The 15,494-nt window shown below is 46.4% G+C and overlaps 1 protein-coding gene across 1 annotated transcript in view; it reads right to left on the bottom strand.

Moving 5' to 3' along the window:
- Positions 1 to 15,494, bottom strand: part of PARVA (parvin alpha) — a 182,810-nt gene that overhangs the window by 73,102 nt on the left and 94,214 nt on the right. Inside the window, exons 2-4 of the mRNA XM_007471412.1 lie at positions 7,558 to 7,647; positions 7,407 to 7,477; positions 4,280 to 4,382 (exon numbers count right to left, since the gene is read on the bottom strand). Coding sequence (XP_007471474.1) covers positions 4,280 to 4,382; positions 7,407 to 7,477; positions 7,558 to 7,647 — 264 coding nt within the window. The remainder of the gene's footprint in view (positions 1 to 4,279; positions 4,383 to 7,406; positions 7,478 to 7,557; positions 7,648 to 15,494) is intronic.

The raw sequence follows: 15,494 nt of genomic DNA, 5'->3' as shown, positions 1-15,494 counted from the left end.
ATCCCACCTGCCGCCGAGCAGCTAAGCCCATGTGCCACAACTACTGAGGCTGCGCTCTAGAGATCGTGCGCCACAACTACTGAGCCCGTGTGCCGCAACTACTTAAGTCCGCGTGCCTAGAGCCCGTGCTCCGCAACAAGAGAGGCTCCGTAATGAGAAACCTGCACACCACAACAAGGAGTAGCCCCTGCTCGCAGGTACTAGAGAAAGCCCACACACAGCAAAGAAGACCCAACACAGCCAAAAGTAAATAACATTAAAAATAAATAAATAAATAAAATTAGTTCAAAATAAAAAAGTCTTAAAGAAACATTGACAAATGGGCTATGGGTTTAAGTGTTAAGACAAATAGTGAAATATAAAGAAGATCTGGGGGCTTCCCTGGTGGCGCAGTGGTTGAGAGTCCGCCTGCCGATGCAGGGGATGCGGGTTCGTGCCCCGGTCCGGGAGGATCCCACATGCCGCGGAGTGGCTGGGCCCGTGAGCCATGGCCACTGGGCCTGCGCGTCCGGAGCCTGTGCTCCACAACGGGAGAGGCCGCAACAGTGAGAGGCCCGCGTATCGAAAACTGGGAGAACTTCAGAGTGCCACCAAGGCAGGAAACAGCTTAATGTGACAAAAGGATTTTGGAGCCAGAGAAGTTAAGACAAATGATGAGGTTCTGAGCTAAGGAGGAAGCGGTGGGGCTGGAAAAGTTTTTGAAAGCCACCCCTGACCTAGCACACAGTGAGCCAGGCACTTTTCCAAGTGCTGCACGTGTACTAACCGATTAAGAAATGGGACGGTTTGACACACACACACACACACACACACACACACACACACGGGAACACAGTTGTCAGAACTGTGACTAACAGAATATGAGGGAAGAAGAAAGAGCTATCCACAATGACCCCCACGTTTGTCATCTGTGGTCATAATAGCATTCCTCAAGGAGGAAAACAGATTGGGCTTGGGGAGGAGGAAGATAAGTTCAGTTTGGGGCAGGCTGGTTATAGGTGCCTGTGTGACAGCCAGGTGGGCAGGTAAAAGATAACCTTACTTACAGCTTCAAAGAGAAAGCCGTTCCAGAGATAGAGACCTGAGAATGATGATCATATAGCTGATGGTTGAAGCTATAGGTATGAAAGAAAAAGAGAAGGGGGCCAAGGATGGAAGGTGGAGGAACCCCAACCATTACCGAAAGAAGAACAGACGAAGAGGACTGAGAAGTGGGTGTCAGAGGCGGAAGAGGACCCGAGGAGCATCAGGTCACAGAAACCGTCGGCTGGGGTGGGGGGGTGAGGTGTTCAGTAGTGTCAAATGCCACCACGTAAGAAGAGCTCTCAATTGACACTGGTGACCTGGGAAGGAAAAGTTGATGGGAAGGTGGTGGCACCCAGCCTGTACCTAAGGAGTGAATACTTAGTGGTGGGAAAGCAGAACGGGGAGTGCCAGACATTATCTTGAGAAATGTGGTTGGGAAAGAAGAAAGAAAAATAGCCAGAGGGGAACTCAAGGTCAGAGGGGTCACCCAAAACTCCGTCTTCAGACTGATTCCTCCCAGGAGCTCCTGACACATATTTTCAACGGCAAACTAGTCCTCTCCACTGGATACTCTGCCTGTAGCTTGTGTACGTCTAGCCTTAGACCTACAACGGTTCTACACTTAAGTTGACAAAAGAGGCATCACCTCCGCTCTGAATCACATTTTCAACATGAACATTGAGATCTGAGATGATCTAACCTGACTGTACTTGATGCCTGACTTGGGGCGGCACGGATGATGCTGGACAGTTTTTTGTTTTTGTTTTTGTTTTTGTTTTCGCGGTACGCGGGCCTCTCACTGTTGCGGCCTCTCCCGTTGCGGAGCACAGGCTCTGGACGCGCAGGCTCAGCAGCCATGGCTCACGGGCCCAGCCGCTCCACGGCATGTGGGATCCTCCCGGACCGGGGCACGAACCTGCGTCCCCTGCATCGGCAGGTGGACTCTCAACCACTGCGGCACCAGGGAAGCCCTGCTGGACAGTTTTGTAACCATTCCCGGAGGTGAGATTGCTCATGACCACGTTCCATCACTGCGCAGCCATGTCCCACCCCTGCTTTCAAAGCCCAGCGTAGAACACTTCCAGGCAGTTTCAGATCCCAACTAGAAATTTGCTGGCGGGGTTAAAAGCTACAGTCACTAGGAGAGATGCTCAGTGAGGCTCACGGCTTTTTCACATCTGCATGTGCCAAAGATGTTTCATTCCTCTCCGTGTTCAGTTGCATTTACAAGCCTTTAGATATGAACACTCATTAATATTGACGTTTGAGTACTGAATCGGCTTAGCTTCCTAGAAATTACTAGATTTTATATTATTCATTCATTCATTCAATATACATTGATTAAGTGCTGGGCAACATGTTAGTACAGGAGAAGACTGGATAAATAAATGCGAAGAGGTTCCTTTCCTTGAGAAGCCCACGTACACTTACATAAACAGCTACAAACAACATGGAATATCCTATAATAATAAAGCCATGTATATTATGTATACATGTCTGTGTGTGTCTATATATAAAGCATCATGTTATGTATACATCTGTGTATCTGTATAACAAAGGCACGTATGTTATGAATACGTCTGAGCATATCTATATAACAAAGGCACATATGTTATGTATATGTCTATGTGTATCTATATAATAAAGGTACGTATGTTATGTACATACCTGTGTATCCACGTAATAAAGACCTGCATGTTATGTATACATGTGTGTGTATCTGTTTCTGAGGGAACACAGACGACAGCGTGACTATCCCTTCCAGATGTGACTGGGTTGTGAGGGGTATTAGAGGGAGGCACGTTCAGTTGACTGTAGAGATTGGAAAGGTGAGCAATAATGGTTTGCCTCGGTGGATAAAGGAGGAAGAAAGGCCCTAGAGGCAGAAGGAATAGCAAGTGCAGACGTCGAGAGGCGTGAATATGCCCGAGGCGTGAATATGTCATAATGTGGTGATGGTGTTCATAAACATAATAAAACCACCAATGAAATGACGAAAGACACTGACTGGGCACTCACTGTGTATCAGGTGCTATTCTAAGCACTTTACATGGCATGAGCCCCGTGTGTGAGTGGTCAGAGGTGAGGCTGACAAGGCAGCTGGGGATCGGATGATGAAATGCTTTGAATGTTGTACTAATAGGCCTGGACTTTGTCCCACAGGTAGGGGAGAGTGAGTACTGGCAAGATGAGACTTGCAATTAAAAAAGGTTCCTCAGCTAGCTGTGTGGGGAACGGGTTGGAGGAGGTGAGGTGGGAAGCAAAGAGGTGAGCTGGGAAATTGTTTCAACAGTTCAGACAAGTGAAAATTGCAGGGAGGAGGAATGCGGGAGAGAATTCTGAGTAAGAAATGGGCCTTGGAGTCCCCCCCGCCCTGCCCCACAGCTATGGGGGGGCAAGGAAGAGGGGAAGGGGTTCTAGTCACTCAGAGGGGCAGGAACATCTTCAGGAAAGTGGACGAGCTCAGCTGAGGTGCACGCAGGTGGAGGTGCCGAGTGGAGTGGGCAGCTAAGAATGAAAGTCTAGAACTTGGGGCAGTGGTTAGGATGAGAGAAAGTGGGGTGCAGAGAGGGGAAGTCCAAATCCAGTCAAGTTGAATCTGTCCTTTCATCACCAACCTCACCCCGAAGTCTCCCGTCCCCGCCTCCTCCACTCTTTCACACGGCAGGTATGAATGGATACAGGGACACATACCCTTCCAGATGCAAGTTACCTGGAGACACACAGGGGCCAAGCATCATAAAGCACATACTTCCGCATACTTGCACCAACCTAGAGAGAGATACGTAGAGGAACACCACACACACACACACACACACACACACACACACACACACACACACGGGGCCAAAGATCACAGAGGTACACATACACACACAAACACACATACATACACACAGATCCATAGGAGAGAGGTACATAAAAACATACATGCATCTCCACACACATGTAAATAGACCTACAGAGGTCACAGGAGCACAATTTTCTGGAGAGGGCGAGGCATGTATTCCAGTGTACAGTGGAGTCTTTCCATGCTGATGACCCTCGTCTGTGAGGGGGAGTAGCCCCATCTGGTCACAAAGACTCCCTTTGCAATGCATTCATGTAAAACATTCCAAGAGGACATCTAACTGATCTGTTATCCCACGCAGGACCCATTCCTACTCCACTCCAGGTGGACTGCTGTGAACGGAGAACAACTCTAAACTAGGAGATTAAAGACATCCACTGCAATATTCAACTCTCCTCTTACCAAAAAGCTTCTGCAGGACTTGGCCATCATATAAATCTTCAGCTAGGTCTTTCACAATGATTCTTTCTCCAACCAAAACATCATTAATCCAGTCAATTAATACCTACACAGAGAGAGAGAGAATAAGAGAAGAGTCATGGGGTATTTTCTTATAGAACAGCTTTCTCATCCTGGACAGTTAAAATTTAAATGAACTTCAGATTTTGAAAGGAACAAAACTATCCAAATGACCCAGTATGTGGACAAGTAGCTGTAAGTGGGAGCCCCAGCAGCCCTGTTAACTTTCAGGTATGAGGTCTTCTAGTGCTGATGGCACCAGTGTCTCTGCTAATACATGTGGCCGCTACCATTCCTTCCCCGAATGGCAAGCAATGTTTGCACAGTGCTTGGCTCGGTGGTTTTGTACCGGCAAGAGTATGGGCTTTGGAGTTATGCACACTGAGGTTGAAAACCCCACTTTACCTACTAATTAATTTGCGCATCTCTGGGATCTATGGACGTGTGTGTGTGTGTGTGTGTGTGTGTGTGTGTGTGTGTGTGTGTGTACCTGTCATCCATGGACCTCTGCATGTGTACCTCTGTGACCTATGAATCTAAGGCAAGCTAGTTATCTGCTCTGAGCCTCTGATTCCCCACCTCTATAACTGAGGTTGAAGATACCTCCCACACTAAGTGGTAGAAAAGAATTACAGGAATTCCCTGGTGGTCCAGTGGTTAGGACTCCGCGCTTCCACTGCAGGGGGCATGGGTTCGATCCCTGGTCAGGGAACTAAGATCCCGCATGCCGTGCAGAGTAGCCAAAAAAAAAAAAAAAAAAAAAAAAAAATTACATGCGGCAAGGACCAAACGGTCAGTAAGGGCAGATTTTATTCATAAGTAAAGCACTCTCCCGTTGTGACATCTGGCCAGGTGGTTACTGTGTTCAGGAGGGGAAATCAAACACAGAAGTAAACATATCTGCCCCAGGACAGAGCTAACCGTGAGCGGAGACAGGAATCGGACTCTTGTCCACCTCACTCCAAAGCACATGTTCTCCCTGCACCAGGCTCCCTCTCAGTGGGGCTGTGCAGTCTCCTGCCTTGTCTGTAACTTAGCCCCCGTCATTCCCTGAGAGTCCTCCGTACACCAGGCACCCAGCAGAGGCATTCCAGGTGATGTCTCACCAAATTAATCCACACAACACCCGGGAGGCAGGTAGCATTAGGTAAGGAAACTGAAGTTTGCACAAGGCCATTGCCTTTTTAATTTTTTTTGCGGTACGCGGGCCTCTCACTGTGGTGGCCTCTCCCGTTGCGGAGCACAGGCTCCGGACGCGCAGGCTCAGCGGCCATGGCTCACGGGCCCAGCCGGTCCGCGGCATGTGGGATCCTCCGGGACCGGGGCACCAACCCACGTCCCCTGCATCGGCAGGCGGACTCTCAACCACTGCGCCACCAGGGAAGCCCTGCCTTTTTAATTTTAACCTCTTGTTTTGCTTATGAAGATATTATTTATATAAAATAAAATTAACTAATTTTAAGGACACAGTTGGATGAGTTTTGGTCACTGTACACGGTTGTGTAACCACCACCACAATCAGGACACAGAACAGTTCCCTAGCCCGAAGAAGGTTCCTTTGGTTTCTTTGTGCTCCGTCCCCTCCCCTGATCACAGGCCTCAGGCAACCACTACAGTTTTGCCTTTTCGACCATTTCACCTATAAGGAGCATCATCTTTTGTGTTTGACTTCTTTGACTTGGCAGAAGTAATTGCCTTTACAACACAGGTGGGAGCTGGGCTAGGTTTCCATCCCTGGCTGTAGCCCTGTGCCTTCAGAGCACATGGTTCTACTGTCCTAAGGCAGGAGCTTCCTTTTCCCCTTCCTCCCTCCTTCCCTCCCCTCTCTTCCCCTTCCCCTACCTTCCTTCCCACTCCCTCCCTCTCTCCCTCAACCATCCATCCATCCATGCATGCATGCATCCATCCAACATCTACCCACCCAGCATTTATTAATACCCGCTGTATGTCATACTCTGTGCTGGATCCTGGGAGTACAATGATGAAAAAAAGAGACAATCTTTAACCCCCAGCAGCTCACCATTTAGTGAAGGAGACAGAGAAGTATACATGAGTAGGTGTAACGCCATGTGGTGACTACAGTGACAGAACTAAATGCATGAACCACAGCAGCACACAGAGGGGCTGAGTGACAGCCCTGGGGTTTAGAGAAAGCTTCCTGGAGGACGTGACCCAACTTTGGCTTCAGGTGAAGAGCAGGTAGAGCCCCTGGGGGAGGGGCTGCATGACCAAAGGCCTGGTGGTGGCAGTGCCGAAGCAAGCACGGTGAGCAGGTGTGTACGGGGAGTCAAGCCGAACAGATCCGGTGTCCTTGTGTTGTCAGGCAGGGGTTATCTGAGGTTAAAGAGGCAGCTAGGCATGGAGGCTTCAGACACCACCCCCAGGACTGTGGGCTTCAACCTGCCCTTCTTAGGAAACTACATACAGGTTTTGAACAGGAAAATGATATATTCAGATTTGCATTTTGAATGAATCACTGACACCCAGTGCCGTTTTGTTCTAAGTGCAGCTTGAGGAAGCTGAAGAAAGACACAGGACAAGGAATCAGAAGGGGGATGAAATGAACATTTTTTGAGGGTGACCATTTGCCAGCCACTGTGCCAAGTACATTATGCACAGTATTTCATTTCACCTCATTCATTTCTGTTTGAACCTCATCTCCTCCACTCAGCTGCGACCATAAACAAACCATCTGGCTTTCCTGAGCCTCAGTTTCCTCATACGTAAAATGGGGATGATACTAGATCTTACTTCACAGGGTGCTTCTGAGGGACCTTGAGAAGAGTGGTGCAAGGACTGTGTGAGCTCTAGGATCCTGGCAAATGGCAACTGATTTGAGCTAACTTCTCCAGTGCTTATGGTCAACACCATTCGTTGGGCACTTGTCACGTCCCACTTCTGTTAACTTGTAGATGTCCACCTACTGGACTGCGAGCTGCCTGTGGGCAGGGACTGCCATGCCTTTCTATTCTCTCCGCAGTGGCTCGTGTGGTGCCTGCACAGGGTGGGTGGTCTAGAAACACCTGTTGAGTCTGGGGGGCACCTGAAGCCCCTTCTAACTTCCTCTTACCTTTATCAGTTCTTGAAGTTTGGGGTCGCTGCGTGAGTTGGGGTCCACCATTGTTCGTACTTCGTTCTCCTCTTTAGAAAGAAAAGACAGTCAGCGGGGTGGTCCCGCCTGGAGGCATTAGGCTAACCCAGAGAACAAGAGACCCTGTTACCCAGCATTGTGTCCTCAGGGTCCAGCTCGAAGGGGATGGGGCTGAGGGGCAGGTTGATGGCGTTCATGCCCTCCTCCTGAAGCTCTGACACTGCAAGAAGGAAGCACAGAGTCACACTGTAGCCCACAGACAACAAGGGCTGGGGCTCGTAACAGTCGTGTTCCGTATCAATGTGGATTGAGAAATAAAAGCACCAAGGTTAGCCTATAGCTGTGACTCAGCCTGCATCCGATTCCTGCCTCTCCTTGCTAAAAGGACCAAACTGTCCCCTTCATCTCACCTCTTCTGACCGTCACCTCACTCGCTTTCCTGGAGAAATAGGGCACAGAAATCTGCCTCCTTTCGGAAATGATCTCGGGATAAACAGAAGGGAGGTGGGCACTGCAGTTTTTCTTAAGTCTCTAACGTTGCCTCCTGCCTGTCCCTCCTTCCAGGGCCTGCCATCTGGTGCAGCGTGCACCTGACAACTCTTTGTTGACTGAATGAAGGAGGTCCCCACGTTGAGGCTACATTTATGTTGTAGATCATTTCCATCCTCAGTTCAACCCTCCTCTGACTTCTCTCCTGATTCGGCTTCCCTGAGTATTTTTCTGATTATCCCGCCTCCCTCCTTCACCTGGCCCCAGCTGCTGCTTGAGAGTACCTCATTCTGGCCTCTCCCTGGGCTCTGGACCTGTCCCTTCAGCTGTAAGGAATCATGGGCCCTGTGGCCAGGCACCTCACCTCTCCAGGCCCGTTCCCTCAGCTGAACACGAAGAGCTGAACAGGATGACCAGTAAGTTCTTTCTCACTTCCCAAATCTTAGAAATCTATGATTCCACTGTTCTCAAGAAAGATAACAAGAGGTCCATGACCACTAAAGACTTCCAGCCTGCTCCCTCCATGCACTGAACCCTCACATGAAGGCTTAGTAAACAATAAAAATCCCTACCACAAAACCAGTTGTGTGATGGACCCTTGCTGAGCACTTATCTTGGATTTTTACCTCTCCTAAAAGCTCAAATCCCCTCACCTCTACTCAATTCCAGTTTGAGTAATTACTTTGCACCAATTAAGCACAGAATGACCATTTTCTCTGAAAGCACTGATCACCAAAGGGCTCTCAAAGAGCTGATATGGCAGCTGCGATCAACCTTTAGTAAAAGCAATGTCCCATCTTTCCATTTTATTTATGTTTATTGACTACGGCCTCACCGATCGCCAGCATATACTTGCAAGAACTCTTAAGCACAAGGCAGTTGCTTACAAAGAGTTCTTTCATATTAGCAAACTCACTGATTGTTGCAGCTGGACAGGGAACGCGATTGCCTAAGAAAGGGAGTGAAACCCACTCTGCCCTAAAGGACACAACTCGCATTATGAAGCTGGTATTTAGTCCTGTTGCTGTGGGATCTTGACATTCATATGGGATATCAGCCAGTCACCATCTTGAATCTCCAAATCCACAGACACCCACCGCTCTATATAATTCCCCCCACCCCCATAAAACATAACTGAAAAATGTTAAGTGACACCTTCAAGGCTTAAGTCATTCTACAGGTATAGGATTGCATTTGCTTTCCAGCGAAGACCAACTGCTTCCTGTTAGACTCTATAATGTCTCCCAGCACTCCTCCTAGGACTAGCAGTTTGCCTTCTTTTTCAGGCTGTTTCTTACAAAGAAGCAAGATTTCCACTACTTAACAAGCACTGCTACGCAAGCAACGGGCAGTGGAAATAAAGTCACGTTTCAGTGTGGGTGTGAGACTGGGTTTACTGGCCATTGAAGAGACTAGCTCTCACTGCCATCTGTATCTCCTTCCCGTGTCCGCCCCCCGCCACCACCCCCGGCCAGGTCTGTGCTGTCCAATACAGTAGCCATTAACCACATGTGGCTACTGACGTTTAAATGAATTTAAAGTTCAGTCTCTTAGTTGCGCCTGTCACATTTCGAGCGCTCAATGGCCCACATGGGGCAAGTGGTACCACACTGGACGGTGAGAATGTAGACTTCCTCACAGGAGATTCAGTTGGATGGCGCTGTTCTAGGTAATCCCATAGACCCAAATGCTGATGATGCCCGTGTTTAACTCTCCCGCCTGATGTATGCTTTATTATATATTTTTAAAATTAATAAGATTTAATTATCTAAAACTGAATTCAAGACAACAGAATCAGAGATAGGATAAAAATGAAGCATCTTCCTAGATATTTTTCGTGTACAAAAACAACCAAGCTTTGACCTAATTTATTCTCTATTGGTTTTATTTTACCCAGCATCACTGGGTTGTGAAAACAGAAGTCAAGCCATTATTAAAACAAGACCCAGAAACAAACAACAAACAGAATCTCCAGCCTAGGCCTGACCCTGAGCTCTAGACTCAATGCCTCCTCTTATGTCTATTGGTGGAGATCTCAAATTTACACATCCAAAACAGAACTCGTGATTTTCAGCACCCTCACCCCCACCATAGCAACACTATATCAAGACCTGTTCATCCCCTACTCTTATCCTCCTCGGTAAATGGCACTACCATTTGCATAAGGGTTCAAGCCAAAATCTGAGGAATCACCCTTCACTTCTTTCCCTCACCGTTTGTAGCCAGTACATCGGCAAGTTTTGTGGGCTCCACCTCCAAAACAGGACCCTAGACCCTATTCCAACCACTTCTCACCAGCCCCCCCCACCATCGTCCTGGTGCAGGTCCCCATTATCTTTCACCTAATAAACCAGAACCACCTTCTAACCAGCCCACTGCTTTCTGGTGCATTGTCCCCGCTCCCGTCACTTCCTATAGCACAATCAGAATGATCTATAAAGATATAAACAGGATCATACATTCTCCTGCTTTAAGCCTTCCTGTGGCTTCCCATCATACTCAGAATAAAACCCCAACTCCTTCCTAAGACCTACAGGACCCTCTGATTAGCCCCCTGCCTCCCTCTTGTATTGTATTTTCTCCATAGCACTCATCATGATCTGAAATAACTATTATTTCTGTTTGTTAGCTATCCCCCCTTAACAGAATGTAAGCCGTGGGAAGACTGGCACTTTTTCTCTTTTGTTTGTTATTAGTCTCCGAAGAGGAGCCAGACTGCCTAGAGTCAAATCCAGGCTCTATCACTTACCAGCTATGTGACCTGGGGCAAGTTCATCAACCTCTTATACCTCAGTTTCCTTATCTGCAAATGGGGACGATAATAATATTGCCTACCTCCTAGGGTTGTTGAGAAGATTAAATGAGTTAATACATGTAAAGCACTTAGAAGAGTGTCTGGTACCCGGTAAGAGCTATGTAATTATTTACTATTATTACTTAGAATGGTAAGCACTCAAGAACCATTTGTTGAATAAATGAAAAAACCCGTTAAGACCACCCTTCCACTGCACAGGTTGTAAGCTGAAGCACAATTTAGCAAAGCAGTGTATAGGATGTAAAGAAGGATTTCAGCCTGTCCTTCGGGGAAAAAATTATATTTGGGCCTGACCCTGTGTGTGCGTTCGTGGGCACATTTCTAGGGTAGCATTTCCAGCATTTTTTTTTTTTTTGTGTGGGGTACGTGGGCCTCTCACTGTTGTGGCCTCTCCCGCCGCGGAGCACAGGCTCCGGACGCGCAGGCTCGGCGGCCATGGCTCACGGGCCCAGCCGCTCCGCGGCATGTGGGATCTTCCCGGACCGGGGTACGAACCCGGGTCCCCTGAATCAGCAGGAGGACTCTCAACCACTGCGCCACCAGGGAAGCCCGACTTTTGCAATTTTTTTTGTTTGTTTGTTTTTACGGTACGCAGGCCTCTCGCTGTTGTGGCCTCTCCCGTTGCGGAGCACAGGCTCCGGACGCGCAGGCTCAGCGGCCACGGCTCACGGACCCAGCCGCTCCGCGGCATGTGGGATCTTCCCGGACCGGGGCACGAACCCGTGTCCCCTGCATCAGCAGGCGGACTCTCAACCACTGCACCACCAGGGAAGCCCTCCAGCATACATTGTGTAAAGAGAAAAAAGCTGCCTCTGTCCCAAGACTGTTGTACAGCCAGAGCCAATGTGTGAATATAGAGATATTTACACCTCTAACATGTGACTAGAAATGCAATATTTGCAGCCAAATATAAAGGTGGGTCTGCCCGGGATCTCTTTTTCTGTGTAGATCATTGTTAAAAATGTTTTCAGATGAAAAATTCCCAGTCAGAAACACTCCCCTCTGCCCTGCCTGTTTAATTCACTCACAGAGACAAAACAAACCCGAGAAGAAAGGCTGAGATATGTTTGCAATTGGAAATGTTTTTTTTTTTTTTCAGGAAATGATTTGGTACAGGAACATCATTCCCATCCCATTAACTGCTGACTCGGAGCCAACTGTTTGTAAAAGTGAATATGCAAACTGCCCGGTTCAGGCCTGGCCCCTGCCCCATGGGGCTGCATTAGTGGCCACATTCCCAAAACAGCCCGCGTGCTTTGGAGGTTTCATTTCTATTAAACCAAAGCAGGACCCAGCAGAAGCCCCTCGCCATCCTTGTGCTCTGAAAGAGAAAGGGCTGCAATTGAATTTTCTCGGCATAGAATATGAATATGGTGTTTATCCCTCGAACCTCCTCTAACAATCTCAAACTAGGTCTGAATGTGCAGCCCTCGGTGTCTCGTGGCGCCATTAGTCATAACTTAATAAACAGATTAAATGCCCAGCTGAAGGTCGGGCTTGGGAGAGCAGGGCGATTGCCTCAACTCCTGAAGTGCTCACCATGAGATAGGGGGCGTGGCTTTTCTGGGAAACACAGTCTGACTCTGCACCCAGCTGTGCAGCAGAAAAAGTACACGGATGGGCTTTGGAGTCTGAAAGAGCTAGATTTGAATCCTACTTCTATTTTTATCAGCCATGGGACCCTATGTTAGTGACTTAACCTCTCTGAAGTTCGGTATAAAACAATTCTGTGTAAAACAAGAGTATAGGGACTTCCCTGGCAGTCCAGTGGTTAAGACTTCGCCTTCCAATGCAGGGGGTGTGGGTTTGATCCCTGGTCGGGGAGCTAAGATCCCACAGGACTTGCGGCCAAAAAACCGAAACATAAAAAAAAAACAAAACAGAAACAATATTGGAACAAATTCAATAAAGACCTTAAAAATGGTCCACATCAAAAAAAAAAGAAACACCCGAAAACAAAACAAAAAACAAACAAACAAACCCGAGGGTATAGCTGACACTATTGATTTCCTCTCCAATATTGATTTTGTTTTTTCTCTGCTGAAAGAACCCTCATTTTGTTCCAGTATACACTCTGCCTCCTGTGCTTCTAGGTACCTAACTAGTACATGGAACACCAGGATTATAAAGTTGATGGATGCAATGAATAGTACTTTCCCTTTCCTTTTTTTCCATGAGAAACAGAATAGCTGCAGGCATCTCTTACACTCCAGAATATATATACAAGTGCTCAGTGAACACCAGGCAGAAAACAAGTATGGTGAGAAGAATGGAGAGAGGTTTCTAAGAGTACAAAAGGGTCTATTTATGCAAGGCCAGTAATTTCATTCCTTCAACCAATAAACATTACCAGGCACCTCCTCTGAAGCAGACCTTGTGTCAGCACTGGGGATAAGGGTTTGGGGATCTGACATAAGTTTGCCTCAATCCGTTCACAGGTGGTGGGAGAGGTAGGCACAGAAAAACACAATAGGCAGTATGTTGCACTCAGGGGTGAGAGACATGTAACTAGAGGGCTGTGGGAGCTCGGGGGGAACAAGGATAACTTTGGATGTGGAAGACTGGGAAGGATTCCCAGAAAGGGGGACAGGTGAGCTGGACTTTGAAAAACTTAAATTTTCATCCGACACAGGTGCCTCACAAAAAGCACATCTTGTGTATAAACAGCAAAGTGTGGGCCAACAGGGCAGGTGTTGAGAGAGTTGTGATTATGTCTGAGCACCGGGAATGCAGGGCGCACACAGGGGAAATGCGGGGAAGAACAAGGGGCAAATAAGTAGGTGAGGTCCAGAGTGTCAAGGGCTGCGAATTCATCTGTTCCCCAGCATGCCCTGGACCATGCTCCCCGTGTCTACAGATGAAAACCCCAAACAACATACTGAGGGAGGGCAAGAAGATAAGCAAGATGTTTTCTCTTTCAGTGCAAGTGGGCCCCAGTGAGATATGTAGGCTGCTCTAGATCCTTATCAGGACTCCAATGATTAATTTCTGGCCCTCGTAAAAGATACTCAAGCTCCCTTAATTTCTAAATGGCTCAAGGGCCACCCCCCAGAAGTTCTTGCAGCTAGAGACAACTACACTGTCTGGTCGGCAAATCCCAACAATTTTTCTCTATATGAAAAATCAACCTGAAAGAACATCTACCAAAAAACGATAGCTAACATACTTAATGGTGAGAAACTGGAATACTTATACCCTAAGATTGGGAACAAGGCAAAGACGTCTCCTCTCACGACACCTATTCAAAATCATACTAAAAATTCTAGCTACTACAATAATACAGGAGACGGAAATAAAAGGTACACAAATTGGGAAGGAAGAAATAAAACCATCTTTGTTTGTAGATACCATGATTAACTACGTAGAAAATCCCAAAGAATTGACCAAAACAAAATGAAACAGAAAAAAATCCATACTCTTAGAACCAATTAGTAATTATGACAAGGTGGCAGGATAGAAGGCTAACATACACAAGTCAATTATTTTCCTGTACACTGGCAATAACTGATTAAAATTAGAAATTAAAAACACAATTATCATTTATAGTAGCACCCAAAAAAGGAACACTAAGATATAAATCTAACAGAATGTACACAGGGTTGATATACAGAAAATTACAAAACTCTGATGAAAGAAATCAAAGAAGATCTAGATAAATGGAGAGATAGTCAGTGTTCATGGATTATAAGACATAGTATTAAGATGTCAATTCTTTCCACGTTCACCTATAGATTCAAGGTAATCCTAATCAGAGTCACAGCAAGCTGTTTTGTGGATATCGACAAACCGATTCTAAAGTTTACACAGAAAGGCAAAGACCCAGAGTGGACAACACAATATTAAAGAACAAAGTTGGAGGACTGACACTACCAGACTTCAAGACTTACCATGATGCTACAGTAATCAAGACAGCATGATACTGGCAAAAGAGTAGACACATAGATCAATGGAACAGAATAAAGAACCCAGAAACAAACCCACACAAATACAGTCAACTGATCTTTGACAAAGGAGCAAAGGCAATTCAATGCAGAAAGGATAGTTGTACTAACAAATGGTGCTAGAACTGGACGTCCATCTGCAAAAGTCAATCTAGATACAGACCATACACTTTTCATTTTCTTAACAATATCTTTCACAGAGTAGAAATTTTAATGAGGTCCAACATCAACTTTTCTTTCATGGATTGTCCTTTTGGTGTCATATGTAAAAACTCATTGCCAAACCCCCAAATCACATAGATTTGCTATGTTTTCTTCTGTAAATTTTATACATCATGTTCTATACTTAGGTCTGTGATCATTTTGAGTTAAATTTTGTGAAAAGGTCATTAAAAACAAGGAAAGTCTGAGAAAATGTAACAGCCAAGAGGAGCCTAAGAAGATGTGACGGCTAAGGGTGATAACGGTATCCTGCATGGGATCCTGGAACAGAAAAAGGACATTAGGTAAAAACTGAAGAAATATGAATAAACTATGGACTTTAGTTAATAATAATATATCAATATAGGTTCATGAATTATAATAAATGTACCATACTAATGTAAGATGGTAATAAGAGGGGAAACTGGGCACAGGCATATGGGAACTCTCTGTACTACCTTTGCATTTTTCCTGTAAATCCAAAAGTATTATAACAACAGTCTATTAAAAAAATCAACCCAAATTTGCTATTTTTCCAACCACATAGAATATTCACTGGGGGGAAATCCATGATTTTAAGAGACATATGTTTCTTCCCATCACCAAGGAGAGAGTGGTAAT

Source organism: Lipotes vexillifer, unplaced genomic scaffold, assembly GCF_000442215.2.
Source record: "Lipotes vexillifer unplaced genomic scaffold, Lipotes_vexillifer_v1.1 scaffold6, whole genome shotgun sequence".
NCBI classification, from domain to species: domain Eukaryota; kingdom Metazoa; phylum Chordata; class Mammalia; order Artiodactyla; family Lipotidae; genus Lipotes; species Lipotes vexillifer.
This window is presented reverse-complemented; position numbering and strand designations above follow the sequence as displayed.